The 20,438-nt window shown below is 42.3% G+C and overlaps 1 protein-coding gene across 1 annotated transcript in view; it reads right to left on the reverse strand.

The window, feature by feature from the left end:
- The window catches only part of METTL25B (methyltransferase like 25B), a 492,409-nt gene extending 472,578 nt beyond the window's left edge, over positions 1-19,831 (reverse strand). The window contains exon 1 of the mRNA XM_081841036.1: positions 19,799-19,831. Coding sequence (XP_081697162.1) covers positions 19,799-19,816 — 18 coding nt within the window. The 5' untranslated portion in view covers positions 19,817-19,831. The remainder of the gene's footprint in view (positions 1-19,798) is intronic.
- Positions 19,832-20,438: the final 607 nt, after the last annotated feature.

A 20,438-nucleotide genomic window follows, 5' to 3' on the forward strand; every position in this document is an offset into this window, starting at 1 on the left:
GGTTTCAGAAATTTATTCAGATGAGAAACCCTATCTCTGAAAAAGAAGACGGGTTCATCAAGGACTTCTGGGAAGTAGCATTTAACTGCTATTTGCCCCATTCTTCTTCAGACAAGAAAGACAGGGAATTCTGCACTGGGCAGGAAAAGCTTGAGAGCCTTCCTGACACTGTTTTTGAAATGAGCATGACTTCCCACAGCTACAGCATCTACAATGCAATCTATATTTTGGCACATGCGTTGCACGCCATGCATTCCACCAAATTAAAATCCAGAGTGATAACTGGTGGAATAAGGTGGGAACTTATAGATCAACAGCCGTGGCAGGTAATGTTGTATTCCAGAGGTCTGAATGCTGTGGTACATGCTTTACAAGCCAGGCATGCAACAAAACTCAAACACAAAGCGATGTAGAGTGTATTGAGATGGGAGGTTCTGGGTGAACCTATGTGGCATGTGATGGACTAAACAGACTAATGCAGAAAGTGCTTAACAACTGCAGGTGCATAAATAGGTTGATGGGCTGTCATGTGCTTTGTACAACCCTAGGGCTGAGCCCAAGGAAGCACATTTCTTGAACACAGAGTGGGAAAGCCTGTTCCCTTTCGATGATTTTGAGGGAGAAAATGTGCTCAAGTGTCAAAGATTATCACTCACTTGTAATATCGCACCGTTTTGTACATCCTTATTTATTGCTTTTTCTCTCTCCACTGATTTAGCTTCACCACTTTCTGAGAAGTGTCTCGTTTAACAATAGTGTTAAAGAAGAGGTTTCCTTTGATAAAAATGGGGTACTGGTATCGGGATTTGATATTATCAACTGGGTCATATTCCCCAATGACTCCTTCCTTAGAGTCAAAGTTGGAAATATAGACCCCCAGGCTTCACCAGACAAGAGGTTCAACATTCATGACAATGCAGTTGTGTGGCCCAGCAGGTTCAACCAAGTAAGGTCTAGTTCAGGTTGTCTCCAGTTATTTATTCAGTGTTGAAAGATTGGTTTCTGGTTTGAACCCTGAAACAGCTGCCTGTCAGGGTCAAAATAGATATGGCAGGTGAGATCTGAGGCCATTGTCTCCCAAAACAGCTATTGACTTTGTAATGGAGGACCTACTGAAAATAACATGGTGCTTAAACCAGCATGATGGGAGGGAGAGTTTGTGTTAAAAAGTGCATAAGTTGGTGAGATCATCAGTTCCTTGATATTCAGAAAAGCCTAAAATTTCAGTGAACTGGTAATTTAAAAAGTAAAGGGACTCCTGACAATTAAGTCCAATCAGATGACTCTGGGGTTGCGGCGCTCATCTAGCTTTACTGGCCGAGGGAGCCAGCATTTGTCCACAGACAGTTTTTCCAGGTCATGTGGCCAGCATGACTAAGCTGCTTCTGGCGAAACCAGAGCAGCGCACGGAAACGCCGTTTACCTTCCCACCAGAGTGGTACCTATTTATCTTCTTGCACTTTGGCGTGCTTTCGAACTGCTAGGTTGGCAGGAGCAGGGACTGAGCAACGGGAGCTCACCCCATTGCAGGGATTCGAACTACCGACCTTCCGATTGCCAAGTCCTAGGCTCTGTGGTTTAGACCACAGCACCACCCGCGTCCCCTGAACTTTACTAAGACATTAAAAAGGAAATCCAACCACAGTGATTTCCAAAGCTATGGAAAATGTAAAGGCAGCACAGTTCCATTGTCCATAGTCAACACGATTTTCTCACTGGACTTGCATAGGACAACGAGGAGAAATGAGGCCAGGGAAAGAGGCTGGCACTGCAGCATAAAGGCTGCTGGACACGCCCCCCCATGGCACCTGGTTGGATGGCCACCTGGGGGGGGGGTGAGCGCCAGCCAGGTGAGCTGGAGGCAGGGGGCAACACCCCCTGCAGGAGCGGAGTTCGGGCTCCCGCCCACAACCACTCCCCTCTCTTTCAGGGAGGAGAGTCTTTCTCACTGGACCAGCTGCAGGAGAAGTGCTGAGAGACAGAGAGAATTCCCCAGTGTTTCACTCTCTTTAGCTAACCAGGTCCCAAGTTTCACAAGAATTAGCGATGGCTGGTGATCATTACAACTGGAAGGGCAGTAGATGAAGCTAGGGCCAATGACAGGCTCCTTGGAGACCCCTCGTCTCCTCACACAGATGCACCAGCACTACAGTGACCAGTCTGGGGCACCAGCACACCCCAGCCACAAGGAGCTGGGTTATGGGGAGATGTGGGGATAGCAATTAAAAAATATTTGTACAAGACATGAATGTGCTGACAAAGAAGCTAACTTGAAGCAAGGAACATTGGCAAGGTGGTATGAAGGGCAGATAATTATGTTTAACACCTGAATCTGATCTAAATAAAGACAATGGACCGTGCTTTGAGAAAGTCAATGCATATTCCAACATCTTCGTCATAAATGAAACACAAGCGTAGTATTGCCAGGTATTCCACAACTAGAATTGGCTTTGGTGCCTAAACAATTCTCTCTGGAAACAATATGATTTTGCTATACGTACCAGAATTAACACATTTCGTTACAGCAGAAGGCTTCTTCATGGTGATATGCAAACTCCTACACTATCATCTGCCCTCATTTATTCACAGGCATTGCCCCTTTCGGTGTGCAATGATCATTGCTATTTAGGTTACAGAAAAGCCAAGAAGGAAGGAGAGGAATTTTGCTGCTATGATTGCCTCCCGTGTCCTGAAGGAAAGATAACAAACCAGAAAGGTTCAGTATACAGTATACATTGTTTATAAATTACATATGGTGTGATCCACTACATGCTTATGTCAAACTAATTTCCCTCATAACTGGAGCGACTGGTGGTTACTGTCTGATATTACCCCTGAATGTCATAGTGACTTAAGGTCATCGTGGGCCAAAGCATTAAGCATAACCTGAAAAATGAAAGATGGAACATTCAACAAATCTTAAAGTTGAGCTACCATGCATACTTTTATCTCCTAATTCTCATTTTTGTTTCGGTTTGGCTCGCACAGACACCAGTTTTATTAAAATAAGCATTTTAAAAAACAAATATGTAATTGTGTGCTTCCATACGATAAATACAGTCATACCTTCAATCTCAAACGCTTTGGCTCCTAAAGAAATCGGCTCCCAAATGAGTGTTCCAGTTTTTGAACAATTTTTGGAAGCAGAATGTTCTCTGCAGCTTCTGATTGGCTGCAGAAGCTTCCTGAAGCCAATCAGAAGCCGTGCTTTGGTTTGCAAAAGTTTTGGAAGTCGAATGTACTTCCAGAACGGATTCTGTTCAACTTCCAAGGTATGACTGTATTTTCCGGTGTAAAAGACAACTGGGCGTGTAAGGCGACCCCCCAACTTTTCCAATTAAAATATAGAGTTTGGGATATACTCGCCGTATAAGACCCCTCTTCCAACACACACAAAATAAAAATTTAAAAAACCAGTCTCCAGCCCAGCTTGGAAATTTGCTCCACTTCCCAGTGGCCGGGGGCTTCTGGGGCCAATTTTCAAGCGTATTTCTGCTTCATCTAGAAAGCTTGGTGTCCTCTGATTTAATTTGCTGTCATTTTATCCTTTGGTGGGGAGTTGCTGCAGGAGCTGCTGCTGTAGCCAGCGTATAAGTTGACCCCCGACTTTTGAGAAGATTTTCCTGGGTTAAAAAGTAGTCTTATACACCAGAAAATACAGTATTATATACCTAATACAATGTACACAGAAAAAGTGACTGCTAAAATGGACAAACTAGTTACTCTGTGAAGTAAAAGATGCAATCTAAACTTGTTCTGTGTCTTTTATTTCATTTTATTTATCTAGAAAATTTCTATACACTTTAATATAAATAAATAAATAAATAAATAAATAAATAAATAAATAATAGTACAATATAAACCAAAATATGATTAAAATTATTAGGTACTTTATAAACACACACACACACACAGCAAAATGCAATGACAGAGGTAGAAAGACAAATGGTTTTAGTATTACTAATTTGTTTTAAATTTTTGGAAAGACTGGGGCACAAACAAACTAGCAGAGTTTGAAAAAAAGCTGGATGCAGATTCACCTAACCAAATCCAGGTATCAAAGAAATAATTCTGTGATTTCAAATTTTAGTACTTATACAGTAATGTTTTGCGGCTAGAGAATGCAGCCCAATCATGGTGGCAAATACAGTTTCTCTGACATTGAAATTGCTGTGTGTGGCAAAGAAGTCAGGGCGATAACAGTGAACTAATCACCGTGGGGGAGGAGAATCGCAAACAACACAACCCATATACAGTATGTGAACACAATGTACACAATCTGTTTTCTGTACATTTTTATGCTTTTTTATTTATTTATTTATTTATTTATTTATTTATTCATTTATTTATTCTCTTTCATAGAATTTCTGGACCCTTTCTTCTTTTTGAAGTGAACCTGGGTCTCATTTTAACCATCTATCTGAAATGAACACATCACAATCCAGAAATCCACACTGAAGTCCATATGAAGGGTTTTGTTGCCCATCCCTAGCGAGAGAAGTTTTGTTATTCAGACTGGCCCGATAGCTGAGTATGGCTTCTTAGGTTAGAAACATCTTTCAGATACTGAGCTAAGAGACATTATTTAGGGTTGTCCAATATTGATGTCCATTCTTCCCCGTCAAGCACATAACACAGAGCATCACTGTATAGACTCCTGTCTTTTCTCTTTCAGATATGGATGACTGTTTTGAATGCCGTGAAGATCAGTATCCAAACCATGACCAGAATGGATGCAGTCCAAAAGAACTGACCTTTTTGTCTTATGGAGAAACTTTGGGGATCTGTTTGGCTACTTTCTCTCTCTCTTTTGCTGCCATCACAGCTTTGGTACTTGGAATTTTCATGAAGCACAAGGAGACTCCCATCGTCAAAGCCAACAACAGGAACCTCACCTACGCTCTCCTCCTCTCCCTCATTCTCTCCTTCCTTTGTGCTCTGCTCTTCATTGGCCAGCCTGAGAAAGTGACCTGCCTCCTTCGACAGACAGCATTTGGCATGGCTTTTTCCGTGGCAGTTTCTAGCATATTGGCCAAAACCACCATTGTGGTTCTGGCTTTCATGGCTACCAAGCCAGGGTCCAGGATGAGGAAGTGGGTGGGGAAACAATTGGCCAGCTCCATTGTTCTTTCCTGCTCCCTTATTCAAGCCACAATCTGTAGCATATGGCTGGCGACTTCTCCTCCTTTCCCAGACATTGACATGGACTCAATGACTGAAGAAATAATACTAGAATGTAATGAAGGTTCCACTATCATGTTTTATTGTGTCCTGGGATTCATGGGTTTGCTGGCTGTTGTGAGCTTCACGGTGGCTTTCCTAGCTAGAAAGTTGCCTGACAGTTTCAATGAAGCCAAATTCATCACCTTCAGCATGTTGGTCTTTTGCAGTGTGTGGCTCTCCTTTGTTCCAACCTACTTGAGCACCAAGGGCAAATACATGGTGGCTGTGGAGATCTTCTCCATCTTGGCCTCCAGTTGTGGGTTACTGGGCTGCATCTTTTCCCCCAAATGCTATGTCATTTTACTGAGGCCTGAGTTGAACAGTAGGAGACAGCTAATCAGGATAAATAATTAAAGAAACGACATCACTTTCTAGAAATATTATATGTACCTTTAATTTAACCCCATTGTACTGAGTGGCATGTAATAAGAAATTAGTTATATTCCATTCCTGATCACTGTCTCTGATGGATCAAGATTGTTTGAGATAGTCCTGCAATTCTGAATGTGGTGTTTCACAACAAATTCTCTTTGAGTTCAGATAACAGTAGGCTATTACAAGCTAAGTCCCAGCCTGAACATGGAAGATAATGCTCTACCCATTGCTCTTCATATTTAATATATTCCCTCCTTGTTCCTGATATCCATTTGGTCAATCTGTATAGCAAACTAGCTCCTGAAACAGCAGGAATGTCACTTATTTTGTTGTGGAAGTCTTCTGCAGCTGCAGTGCCCTCATCCTTAAAGAACGGTCGCAAATGAATTATTCTGAACATGGCTGCAAGATTCCATTTCATGTTGGGGATTCTGGGAATAAATGAGTGCTGCCTCTGTGAATTGTGGAAGTGTCCAGTCCTCCCTTGTCATTGCAGTAAATTCTAGCCAAAGAAGGAACTAATTGGGGCATTTTGGAGAAAACTCCACCATTCTTGATCTCTTTCAATGGTTTAAAGCTCTAGAAGGCAAGTCCCACCCCCCACCCCTAGAATTCTGCAATATAGCACTGAACTTGTAATTTATTATTATTATTATTATTATTATTATTATTATTATTATTATTATTATTAATACCCTGCCCATCTGGCTGGGTTTCCCCAGCCACTCTGGGCGGTTTCCAACAAAATATTAAAATACAATCGTCTATTAAACATTAAAAGCTTCTCTAAACAGGGCTGCCTTCAGGTGTCTTCTAAAAGTCTGGTAGTTGTTTTTCTCTTTGACATCTGGTGGGAGGGCGTTCCACCGGTCGGGCGCCACTACCTCAGTGTCCGGGCTGAACGATGGGGGTGGAGAGACGCTCCTTCAGGTCTACTGGACCGAGGCTGTTTAGGGCTTTCAAGGTCAGCACCAACACTTTGAATTGTGCTCGGAAACGTACTAGGAGCCAATGTAGGTCTTTCACATAACTGGTGTTATGTGGTCTCAGCAGCCACTTGCAGTCACCAGTCTAGCTGCCGCATTCTGGATTACTTGTAGTTTCTGATGCACACAGTCCGTCTCCTCGGCAGCCCCTCAAATCTCCTGACTCTGTCCAGTCTTTGAAGTGGGGGGGGATAGCTTTTTTCATTGTCAATTGGTCTTAATAACCCAGCCAGGATGGTTTGACCTTTTTCTAGGGAAGCCAAAGTTGTTGAGCTTCTTTGGGGGGAGCCAGTGATCTACCACAGACATCCAGTGATCTACCGGTAGATCTCGATCTATGATCTACAGGTCTACCTGTTGGACATGCCTGCCATAAGCTAACTCACGAATTTCTTACCTGGCACATTTCTGCAACTTGTGTTTCCCCTTCATATCCCAAATATTTGTTACGATATGGATGCAATGCAGCTGCAAAGTGCTAGCTTGAAAAGTAAACATGATGGGAATGTTGGGACTGTCCATGGGAAACAGAGGGACAGTCAATTCACAGTGCGAAGCACCGGAATTAGCTCAGAGTGTAATATGAGCTCTTCCGTTTGTTCCTGTCCAGGAAGTGTTTGTCACTAGACTGCTGGAGCTTGAAGAGAGAAGTCACGTTTTTTGTAATGTCTATCTCTTTCCCCTGCCAGGGGGCAGGAAAGAGGGGGGGGGTGTTCTTCTCACGTTGAGAAGAATGGCCTATCAAGACCTCGCCTGGATCTTGCTGGGGAATGCAGCCAGGGAGGTCAACAGGGAATCATGCCGGGTGCCTGGGAGAGTTGCCAGTTTCTACTGATAAAGGCTTGATTTCCGACAATATTATCTATATACTTTAACTTTTACCGTTCACTAACACGCTTTGGTACCCCAGATCTATGTCAATACACTGGGCACACCCTCTCTTGCAATGCTGAAGGGGGCTCTCTTCCCATGATATCGTGACTGATATCGATTGATTGAGTTCCAAATCACAAAGAGGAAGCTACAAGCAAATGCACGCAGGTTTCTTTATTTTTTATATAAATTATATCCAAGGAGACAAAGTGGCAAAAAACTCATGTAAGTGAAAAAATATATACTTCAAGCTAAAATAAAACACAGTGTTTTTTTTTTAAAAAAAATCAAAAACAATAGAACACCTAAAACAAATTTAGAACTGGTTGTAACCAAATTGATTGTAGAATCCCCATTCAACATGGGAAAAAAACATAAACTTGGGTATTTTGAGCTGGCAGCTGTGACCACATAGCTTGATCAAATAACCACATAGCTTGGGTATTTTGAGCTGGCAGTTGTGACCACATATTTAATGATCAAGCATAATACCTAATCAGGCTTACATTCATTCTAATGATGGGAATAAATATAAAACCTGAAAAACACAGCTCCTCATGCAGCTATCTATGATTGAATACTTCTTCCCAGAGCAAGAAATTGTTCATGCCTGTAATGATGACAACGACAAAATATTCTATTCCTTAAAATGGCACAGAATGACAGCTAATTGTAGCTATAGTTGGAAAATAGGAATTAAGAATTTTAATCATTTATCCTTATTAGTTGCCCCCTAGTGTTCAACTCAGGCCTAACCACAATTATATAGCATTTTGGTAAAAATATACACATCAGTAACCCCGCACTGGAAGCTAAGATGGAGAAGATCTCCACGGCCACCGTGTATTTTCCCTTGGTGCTCTGGTAGGTGGGAACAAAGGACAGCCAAACACTGCAAAACAGAAGCATACTGAAGGTGATAAACTTGGCTTCATTAAAACTGTCAGGTAATTTCCTGGCTAGGAAAGCCACAGTGAAGCTGACAATGGCTAGGAAGCCCATAAAGCCCAAAACACAGTAAAACATAATAACTGAACCTTCATTACATTCCAGAACAATTTCTTCGGTCATTGAGTGCATGTCAAAATACAAGAATGGGGGAGAGGTTGCCAGCCACACAGCACAAATAGTGGTTTGAATAAGGGAGCACGACAGAACAATGGAAAAGGCCAGTCTTTTCCCTATCCATTTCCTCATCCTGGACCCAGGCTTGGTCGCCGTGAAAGCCATGATGACAGTGATGGTTTTGGCCAACACACAAGAAACTGCCAGTGAGAAGATAATGCCAAACGCAGGTTGTCGAAAGAGGCATGGTATCTTCTCAGGCTGACCAATGAATAGGAATACACAAAGGAAGCAGAGCAGTAGGGAGATGAGGAGACCGTAGGTGAGGCTCCGGTTGTTGGCTTTGACTATGGGAGTGTCTTTGTGCTTAATGAAGACTCCAAGTACCAGAGCTGTGAGGAAAGAGAAGGAAAGAGCAAAAATGGACAAACTGGTCCCCAGAGGTTCGTCATAAGACAAGAAGCTTATCTTTTTTGGAACGCATAAATCCTGGCCACGGTTTGGATATTGATCTTCTTGACATTGAATGCAGTCATCCATGTCTGTAAAAAAAAAAAAGCTTTTTATATATGGTAGCCCCGTATATGGGGCAATACATTAATAATTCTTTAAAATTCAAAAGTGCTCTATGAGGGCTGATCATTGAAAGCTAATTTCATGACCAAAAAAATGTAATGATGTTGAGATGATCCAGAGAAACCTTGTACTTGGAACATCTCATATTAAGCTTCAGACAAAATATTTCTTAATCCTAAAACTGAAGTTGCCTTCTCTCTTTGCACAGCACAACCTTGAAGACAGTACCACCTCAGCTTTTATTGGGATATAGTGTAATATGTTTTGCCTTTTCTCAGATGAGGTGCTACACACAATCAGTCATCATATCGTTCTTTTTCTTGGCAATATTACGGATACCAACCATATATTTATTTTTTAAAGCTTTTGTACATGATATTTCTTACCTGTCTTATTTGAGATCTTCCCTTCTGAACAAGGCAAACAATCATAGCAACAAAATGGTCTCCCTTCCTTCTTAGCCCTCCTATAACCCAGATGACAGTTGTCATTACACAATGAACGGGGTGTCTGTGCACGATTGAAAGACATAATGCATTTTAACACTCAGAAAGTACAATTTTGGAGTTTGGATATCATAGGTCATTATACATTAAGAAATTGCTTGATTCTGGAAAGACAGAAACCCTTTGGGGACATTCTACTCATGTGTAAAGCCAACAGAATACTGCACTAAATTTCCTCTGCCCCGGCTTCAGCTTTTATTCCTGTTGCTCTTCAAGAGTTCTACCAGCATCCAAAATCACTCAGGGAGCCTCCATTAATATGATTAAAATCAATAAAAATGTAAAGCATTGTAGCTTCACAGCATGGCCAGGGGAGAACTTTGAGTGGGGGGCTACTAAATAAATCCTAACTATAGAAAGCCAGTGTAAGTTACACCAACGTTTTTTTTTTGTGGGCTAAGTCCTGCTGGGTTGCAGATCACATGACCAAGTTGAAAGGGATTTGAAATAGGTGTAAGTCTCTCATTGCCCCATCCCACCTTTGTCATACACCTTCCATGCTACTGGAATTCCACTTTTTTTTGGGGGGGGCGCTTACACCAGCTTATGTTGCACTGATCTAAACTTCATTGTCTGAGATGGTGTACCTTTGGTTCAGCCAGGGTGAGGTATTTACACCAGTGTAGCTTCCACTGAGCCTTTGCTCAGCTAGGAAAGCCTAAGATCTGCTGACTCCAAACTCTCTCATCCTGATGAATCTTGGATTTAGATTTGACTATGATGTCTGTTTTTCCGAACAAACACAGACCTCCTATCAATCATGGGGCCTGATAAATCAGGATTAATGGCTGACAACATACAGTATATAAACAGTATTTCACATTTTTAACATTGCTGAAATGAGATGATGCTGTCCCCAGTTCCAGACACCACACAGAGGCAGCTTAAGGTCCAAAACAGTTTACTGCTGCAGAAGATAAGGCTTCAATAATACAGTTCCAGGAACACACAGACACGTTGTAGGCTTTGCAGATACCGATACAGATATAATAGTTCAAAGCACATTTCAGTTGCTTGACTAATTCAAGATGTAACACAGACTCTGACTCACTTTTCAAGACTAACCCTAACACACAACACCCACCCCAACATTAATGAGCTGACATGCCTTAATAACTTATATAGTCAGCACTGGTTGCCTTATCTCGTACAAAGGGTGATTTTTGCTCATGAAGGAAATAAATCCCTTCATCCATGTCCAGTTCATCCAACGGCTGATATATCTGGAAATGAACACAGACCCTACCTGGTTGAATTTGCTGGGCCATATAATGTCATCTGCAGAAATGGTGAGCACTTTGTCAGTATGAGCTTGTGGGTCTATTTTTCCAACTCTCACTCTAAGAAAAGATTGGTTTGGGAATGTGATCCAATTTATAACATCAAATCCAGCAACTAATGACCCATTCTCATCAAAGGATACCTTTTCCCCAGAACTGTTGTTAAACGAAACATATCTCAGGTAGTGGTGGAGCTAAAGTAGGATAGAAAAGACACAGAGAACAAAGTATTGCAGAGGATATTAAAATGTAAGATTCCATGGTGGTGGCAATATTCCGCAGCTGAGTACTGTGATTAATGTGTGTTTTAGAAGCTTTGTGCAGACTGACCATATTGGAAAGACTAAATATTAAAGGACATATGTTGTTTTAACAACAACAAATTCAATCCATGAGCATGATATTTGAGAGTGTCTTTAAAAAAACCAAACCAGAACTAGGGATAAAGTAAACAACAACAACAACAACAACGCTTCCCTCCAAACTGTTGTTTTATTGCAGGAGTATTCTCCAACATGTTCTTGACTGAATAAGAGTGCATTCGTGGTGAATTTATTTGGGGTTAGTTTGTTCTGTGATGCTTCCCCAATACTGATGTCTGGGGGGGCTAACAGCACAACAAAAGCGGGGCAAAAAAAGAACCAGAACGTTTGTGGTGTCCAAAGTCACAGGATTTCAGCAAGAAGTTACAGGATGATAAGTGTGGAAATGAAGCAACGTGATTGTCCCGAAACTTTTGCAGCCATAGACAGTACCGAAAGGGGGATTGCATATGAATGCCTTGAAAGAATCATGAGAGCAAATCATCTTGTATGTGCAATAGAAAAACATGATCTGGAGGTGCCAAGGAAGGTGAAAATCGAACCCTAGGTAAGGAGGGGGCGGAGATGTCAATGTGCTTCTTTACACATTGCAACCATTATGATTGTGATGGATGAATGTTGAATGCCTTTATATGCAGAAGTAGGACCCATTAAGTCATGTGGGGCTAAATTATTGGTAACTGGATATAAGGCATTCTGAGAGTAGGAGTGGGGCGAAACCAATCATGGATCCAAAATTTGGTGGACTTCCTGGTGAAGGTTCCAATATGGGCCTCTCTTTTGCAGAGCTGGAACTGGCACAGCAAAAATAGTGAGGACAACCACCCCACTTTCTGCCCTGGAGGACCACAGGTAGCAGGACTGCACATACAAAGGTTCTCTTTCATTTTGCCCCACTGCTTGCTAACCAGGAATGTATATATTCCCACCTTGATGCAGAAAAACAATGCTGTGTGACTAGTAGGAGTGACTGGCGCATTTCCTGTGAAATAGAAGCTATAGGAGACCTTCCTAAAATTCAGTTTCCTACACATTCTGATTAGTTTTGCACCTACAGATGTGGATAATAATGCATTAATCTGCTGAGGATGTTACCTGCCATGGTTGTGTCCATCCCCCTCTATTTGCCTTTGCTCTCTGCTTGGATTTGAGTAATTCAATGTTGTGCAGAACATGCGCCACAGCATAGACAGCATTGTATATGCTATAGCTGTGGCCAGTCATGCTCATTTCAAAAACTGTTGCAGGTAGAGTTTCCAGCTTCTCCTCTCCAGTGCAGATTTTGCTGTCCACATTGTCTACTACAGATTTTAAGAATGAACATTGAAATGCATGTTCCCAAAAGTCTCTGATAAAGTCATCTCCTTTTGTCAAGGTAGGATTTCTTACTTGAATGAGTTTCTGGAATCCTAGCAACTCACTGGAATGTATTGCAAAGGATATGGCTCCATGGATTAACTCTATGCCACAACTTATTGGAAAGGAAGGTGATGTGAAATCCATCTGGGCTGTCATAATCCAGACCTTTGTTTTCACTGGTATATCAAAATATGCTGAGGAGCAGACTGTTGTTCTCACATAAGCCATGGTCTGAATTTCACCGTGTACAACCAAAGCAGTGGCAGTGCTACCCATGATAACCTTTACAATTTGAATCCCATAGTCCACCATTACATCGGCATTGCTGGCAAATGTTGGTTCTGGGATTTTGTCTATGAAATCAAAGCAGATGCCACTCTGAGAGAACTTGGGAAGTACATTCTGTACAAATCTCTTACCATTGCTGTCATCCAAATAAAGAATGCCAATCCAGGTCCACCTGAAATGAAGCAGTAACTGGAGCATGCCCTTATACTGATGGTCCACATTTGGGAACATCTGGTGGAAGAAAACTCCTTGCATTTTGTTATCTGTTATTAGGGCAGAGCCATATGAGAGCTAAACAACGAGGAGATGGAAAAGTTATTTCTAAGACAATGTTTTCCAAAGTAAAACAAATTTTGAGTTGGGGTATGTGATACAAAATGCTTATGCATCTCCCCAAATATCTACCGAGATCCCATCCAGATTTCATCTTGTTACTTAAGTGAATATCTATGAACCATGATGGTTCAAAATCTTCTCAGTTCCTACAGGTGTGATAGACTGAAGAAAGCATAGACATTCAGTTTGATCCAGTGCTTACGGTCCATCAGCTGTATTGGAAATGAGATCGTTTTTGGTGATCTCTTTCCCCATTGCAGTATTCCATACAAACCAAGCATTGCTAATGAGAGCCCCCCTCCCATTTGTAGAAGTGGGCATAGGGAACTCCAGGGTGGAAGAGGGATAGTAAAAAATGGCCCTTGCTCCCAGTTGCACTGATAGATTCTGCTCTATCTGCAAATAATCACTATATGATACTATTGTTATTTCATGCATCCTCACAGAAGATTTGCTACCAAGCTGTGGTAGATACTCCACAAGGGTTGCAGACAGGAGCACTGAGGAGTAAATATGGCAAGAGCTGGGAGGCTAGTGGACCAGGTCATGGCAGCAAACTGTGCTAGCACCCAATTTATCTTCCCAACATACTGGAGATGAAAAGCACATCAAGAGAAGAAGAGCTAAAGATGTTTGCATTCTGTGATGCTTTGAACCTGGATTATGGCACACTGGTTCGGAACACTGGTCAGTAGATTTAGTTTAGGAACATTGCATTCCCCGTAACTTTGTTTGTATCCCTTCTTGGGCTTCTTTGTTTTAGAATTTACTGTGACATGGAGTTGGCAGCCAAAATATTTCCTGAAATTCCATTATTAGAGCTACCTCTTACTTACCTACAACAGAATCGTGCCTGATTCCAAACAACTATTTTAAATGATCCCAAGCACAATGTGGTGCAGTTCAAGGCTAAATATTATGGAACACACAATATGCTGGAATTTTTCATTTCTTTTAATATTAACTAATATGTTGCATAAAAACATTGTAGTTTAAAATTTGAGTTATTGTATTAATGTTTAATTGTTGTTGGTTTTTTTGTATGTTTTTAGCCATTTGTGTTTTTTATCTGTAAGCCACATTGAGTCCCTGTCTGGGAATAATGTGGGGGATGGATGGATGAATGGGTGGATAAATAAATAAATGAACATTTTATTATATTTTTTTAAAAAATGTCCCTCTCTCCATCCCTCAGATGCTCATATCCAACAAATATATTGCTCCACAAATTGTTTCTGAAAGTCCCCTCAGATCTAAAAACTGAAAGAAAACAAAAAATAATATTTGGCCTTTCAGAAGCTAGTTGCCCTTTGGATCCTAGCCAATATTTGCAGTAACAAAAACCTTCAAGAATGTAGAAAATTTCTTTATTTCCCTGTAAGTGGTTATGCGCATGAATACCAGAATAGCCAACTCTGAATCAACTGTAACTACTCTTTTTCTTGGACAGAATGTTATGCCTAAACTGAGTAAAAGGTGTTCCGATTTATCTCAAACCCTCTTTATAATCTCCACAAGAAAAACTTCACTTTGAAGAAAGCAGGATAGACAACAGCTCTCAAAATTCCTGTACTTTATGTGAACAACTTACCTGTGGGATCTTGTAGTTATACAGCATATCTGCCATGTTGAGGTCAACATCAGAATTAGGTCCCCCAATGACTGCTACCAGATTTTCCCGGGTATCACACTTGTAGTTAGGAAAAAACTTGCCCTTTGTGGAGAGAAGTTCCATGGAGGCAAGATATATGGATCTTGCACTGAATTCACTGTTACAGACATGGGCACCCAGGCTGATGTTGGCTAAGATCTGGGGATTTTCATTTATTTCTTTTAAAGCAAAAACCAAGGCCAGGATGTGCTGGTAGTGCTGCGTCAGAACTCTAAAATGAAAGAAATTGCCACCTTAAAATGAGTGTGCTAGAGATTTCAAGTCAGTACTCAATTACTAAACATTTTTGCACTATATGGCCAAGGTTGAAGAACACATGAATTGATTTTTTACATTCACACCTCAACTTTTGACTTGCATGCATTATATTCAAACAATAGCCCTCTTTTGGTAGCTTTTAAATAGCACATGCAATATATTTAAATCCAGGTTATCTACTATGTTACTGATACTGGCTATCATTAATTTTTTTTTCTTTAAGGAAGCTATAAGTGCCCCCCGCCATCTCTTTAGACCAATGTGGATAAAATTCCCAGGCATTGTAACATCTACAGATTGAATACAACCGACCATATGACAGGCAAATAGGCCCATAGATTTTGAAGACTATAATAGAATCAGACCAGCAACAAATATTATCAGGATAGATATGGTACATTTAAGAAAACCCAACTCCTTACATGAGATCACCAAAAAGTTCAGGAGAGGGACGGTTTTGGAAGCAAATCGTATCTAAAAAACGGAAGATATGAGAAATAATGCCACCAATTATGAGGTCTCCTGACTGATGATACTTGTGATGAATAGGAAGAGGGTGACTAACATTGCATCTAGAAATAGGAACCTTGCTCACTGCTTGAGGAAGCAGTACTAATACCAACACGACAAATATCACCATACTGCATGAAAACCTCCTTTCTAGAAACCAAATAACCTGTTCCTACATTGGCAAGTCTCTGGCTTGAATGTACACTCACTCAGAAGACTGAAGCCAGGGTGATACGATACAAAGTTTTAGCAATCAGACTGATGCAGCCCTCTGCACCTCAAGCCCCAGCTCTGAATGGTGCAGGTGATATTAAAAGCAACCCTCTGTCTTGCCTTGATGTTTTGCTACTGGACACTGGAACTCTCTTTAGAACTGGAGAAGTAATCATAGTTATTGTCATAATCGCAAGAGAGATAATAACCTGCACAGCATTGCAGCCTCTGAGACAAGGGGGGGGTGTGTGTTTATGACACTTCATCAACAGTTCCTATTTTATCCTCCTTAACAGGTCATCAAAAGACTAGCAGTAAAAGATAAAATAAAGACCACAAGGTCTTTGTGGTCTTCAAAAAGAAAAGAAAGAGGCTCTTAAACGATAGCCAGTTTGCAAGATTGTGTGTGCATCCCAAATTGGGCTAGGATTTCATAATGCAAATGGAAATATCCATTGTTATGTTATGAATTAAGGTTTCACAATTCCAGTAAGGTTTTGTTTAATTCCAGTAAAGCACTGGGGTGGATGGATGGGAAATTTCCATCAGAATTGGGAGATGGAAGGTTCAAAAGCACCCTCTTCCAGCAATGCCCCTTGTGCTGCTCAGCTGACTGGAAAACAGCTGATAGTCATGAAAAGTGGTCTGCAGAAAAAAATGTGAAAATTATCTGGAGCCCAACCTTCTTCATGCTGTTTGACCCATCACAGGTTATGTTGTGGGCCACGTAAGATTAGGCAGTGGGCAAGAAGCAGCCTGGTGAACACAGATTGCACACTTCTGAACGTGGAATAGAGTGGGGGAAGACTCTCCTCCCTGGAAGAGAGGGGAGTGGTTGTGGGCGGGAGCCCGAGCACTGCCCCTAGCAGGGGGCGTTAGCCTCCTGCCTCCACCTCACCTGGCTGGTGCCCACAGCCCCCGGTAGGCATCCAACCAGGTGCCACAGAGGGGGCGTGTTCAGCAGCCTTTTGCTGCAGCGCCAGCCTCTCCCCGGCCTCATTCTTTGCCGTCGTCGCATCGCGAGTCACCCACCCTCCACTCCCTTTGAGTTAGGGCTTAGGTCATTGGCCTTGCTATGAACCTTAGGTTGGTCAACCTGGTTGCCCAGGGGGCCTGGTAGGAGTTTTTCCATTTGGCATTAGGCTTTTTGGTTTTTTCGCCTGCCTCGTAGCAATCGTCACAACTTTTGTTGTATTGGTGGGTAGGTTAGGCATTGGAATAATGTGTTGTGGTGTGTCGAAGTGCTAGGTGTGGCCATCGCCTATGCCTTCAATTTTTGGGTATTCCGTTAAAGGAATCTGGCGGTCGTATATTCTGTCCGATGCCTGCTTGGCGGGAGGCCATGGCACAACCCTCGGTGACATCAGGGGTGAGCCTATAGTTGGATTAGCATCAACAGGCTCCACCCACTGGTGAATAAACCCACGTGTTTTAGAGATCCAATGCCTAAGCCAATACCTTTTCACTGCTGTAACCAATAAAGTTGTGGCCTTTCCTTGCCCATTAACCTTATATCACGTGTCCTTGTGTCTTCATTTCACATTGCGGGGGTCGGGTCCTCGAACCACAACCATGTTTATTCCAGACTATGCATACCAACTGGATAATGGACAGGTTTTCTCAAAGGCCTGTTGGGGGCTATGTATATTGACTGGAAAATGTAGAAATTCCCTCTTCATGGAAGAATTGTATGTATAAGGAAGCTGAAAAACACAGACAGTGACTAGTTGATGTGCCCAGTAACCACTCAACTTACATCAGCGTTGTTATAAGAATCCTAAGGTGTCATAAATAAAATGAACGTTCATAAGTGCACAAGGTTAAACACACATACATCAGGTGGTTCCAGACTCTTTCAGGTGGTTCGCAATTTAGCCGAACCACCTGCTCCATCGGGGCCCAGTACGGGCCACATGATCTCCTGCAATGATTTTGCAAAGTTTTTTGCAGATAAAGTCGCTCAGATTTGGGAAGAGGTAGACTCCACCATGGGAGCAGGGCCGGGGCGGGAAGAGTGCTAGAGTCCTGTCTAGTCAAGTTGTGTGGGATCAATTCCAATCTGTTACCTCCAAGAGTGTGGACAGGCTGCTTGGATGAGTGAAACTAACCAGCTGTCTCCTTGATCCTTGCCCATCCTGGCTGATAAAAGCAAGCTGGGAAAGGCTGGGCGATGGGCTCTGTGGGGTGTGTGTGAATGTTTCCCTCTGTGAGGGAGCCTTCCCAGACCTGCTGAAATTGGCGATTATCAAACTGGTTCTTTAAAAACCATCTTTAGATGCGGCCAATATGGCCATCTATTGCCCAGTCTCAAATCTTCCATTCTTGTGCAAGGTGACTGAGCTGGTGGTTGCTGAACAACTCCAGGCATGCCTGGAAGAAGTGGACCATTTGGATCCCTTCCAATCGGGATTCATCATGGGACTGAAACTGCCTTGGTCGTGCTGGTCAATGATCTCCGGCGGGCTAGGGACAAAGGTGAGAGCTGTTTCCTAGTTCTGCTGGATCTCTCAGCGGCTATTGATACCATCGACCATAACATCCTTCTGGACCGTCTTGAGGGACTGGGAGCTGGGGGCACTGTTATACAGTGGTTCTGCTCCTTTCTCCTGTGCCGTGTCCAGAAGGTGGTGTGTGTGGGGTGGTGAGTGTTCAGACCTCTAGGCTCTCACTTGTCGGGGTGCCTTAGGGTTCTGTCCTCTGCCCCATGCTTTTCAACATCTACATGCAGCCGCTGGGAGAGATCATCAGGGGGTTTGGGCTGGGTGTTCATCAGTATGCGGATGATACCCAGCTCTACCTCTCTTTCAAATCGGAACCAGTGAAGGCAGTGAAGGTCCTGTGTGAGTGTCTGGAGGTGATTGGAGGATGGATGGCGGCTAACATTGAGGTTGAATTCTGACAAGACAGAAGGACTGTTTTGGGGGGACAATAGGCGGGCAGGTGTGGAGGATTCCCTGGTCCTGAGTGGGGTAACTATGCCCCTGAAGGACCAGGTGCACAGCCTGGGAGTCATTTTGGACTCACAGCTGTCCATGGAGGCACAGCTCAATTCTGAGTCCAGGGCAGCTGGTTACCAGCTCCATCTGGCACGCAGGTGGAGACCCTACCTGCCCACGGACTGTCTTGCCAGAGTGGTGCATGCTCTGGTTATCTTCCACTTGGATTACTGCAATGTGTTCTATGTGGGGCTACCTTTGAAGGTGACCCGGAAACTGCAACTAATCCACAATGCGGCAGCCAGACTGGTGACTGGGAGCGGCTGCCGGGACCACATTACACCAGTTCTGAGAGACCTACATTGGCTCCCAATATGTTTCCGAGCACAATTCAAAGTGTTGGTGCTGACCTTTAAAGCCCTAAACGGCCTTGGTCCAGTATATCTGAAGGAGCGTCTCCACCCCCATCATTCTGCCTGGATACTGAGGTCCAGAGCCAAGGGCCTTCTCTTTTTTTTTTAAAAAAAATATTTATTAAGGTTTTTTTAGATATAAAATACACACATAGAACAATCTTACTTCTATCACAACAAATTCTTCGCTTCTTTGGACTCCCTCACGTCCCCCTCTCCCATTTACGTCGTTAAGAAAAATTTTTCCAAACAAATTATCAGCTTGTTTACAATCTCATGTCCACACATTCAAATATAATCTAGCATTTTTTCCAATAAATTTTTATATTTTCTTTAATCTCACTTAGCATTAGATTTAAATCTAGTTTAGTGGTGGCCAATTTTTTATAATCTAGCATCCTTCTTAACATTCAAACAAATTACAATGTTTTTGTAGATACATCTTGAATTTCTCCCAGTCTTCCTCCATCTTTTCTTCTCCCAGATCTCCAGAGCCAAGGGCCTTCTCGTGGTTCCCTCCCCGTGAGAAACCAAGTTACAGGGAAACCAGGCAGAGGGCCTTCTCGGTAGTGGCACCCACCAGATGTCAAAGAGAAGAACAACTACCAGATTTTTAGAAGACATCGGAAGGCAGCCCTGTTTAGGGAAGCTTTTAATGTTTAATATGCTACTGTATTTTAATATTTTGATGGAAGCTGTCCTGAGTGGCTGGAGAAACCCAGCCAGATGAGTGGGGTATAAATAATAAATTCTATTCTATTCTATTATTCTATTCTATTCTATTCTATTCTATTCTATTCTATTCTATTCTACATAAACCACATGCCTTAAATAGTACAGGAGAGAAATCCTGAAGCCATCTTGACTCTTAATGGCCCCAAATATTTCCTCTGCAGAAGGAAATGTCTTCAAAATACCTCTCCTAATAGTTCTTTTCACTTACAGATCCTTCAAATCCTGTCCAAAGGGCATATTTTGTGTATGAATAGGATAAGTCTGTGAACTGGATTCAAGAACTAAGGTATTTACTATTTCAACAGCATGGCCCAGACTGGCCAAGGTGAGGGCAACCAGCAAATCTTATCAGATTATCTTGACAAATGAGAGACAAGCTGCACTCTTGAATTTCTGTTGTAGACCACCTCTTTCTGTGATGCTTTTGGGTGGTCTTTGGCTAAGGGACTGCAAAATTTCTAATGTATTTAAAAGCTGCTACACACTTTGTTCTGAGTCCTCACCTCCTTGT

The sequence above is a fragment of the Podarcis erhardii genome (assembly GCF_964252035.2).
Source record: "Podarcis erhardii genome assembly, chromosome: 15".
Classification (NCBI taxonomy): Eukaryota; Metazoa; Chordata; class Lepidosauria; order Squamata; family Lacertidae; genus Podarcis; species Podarcis erhardii.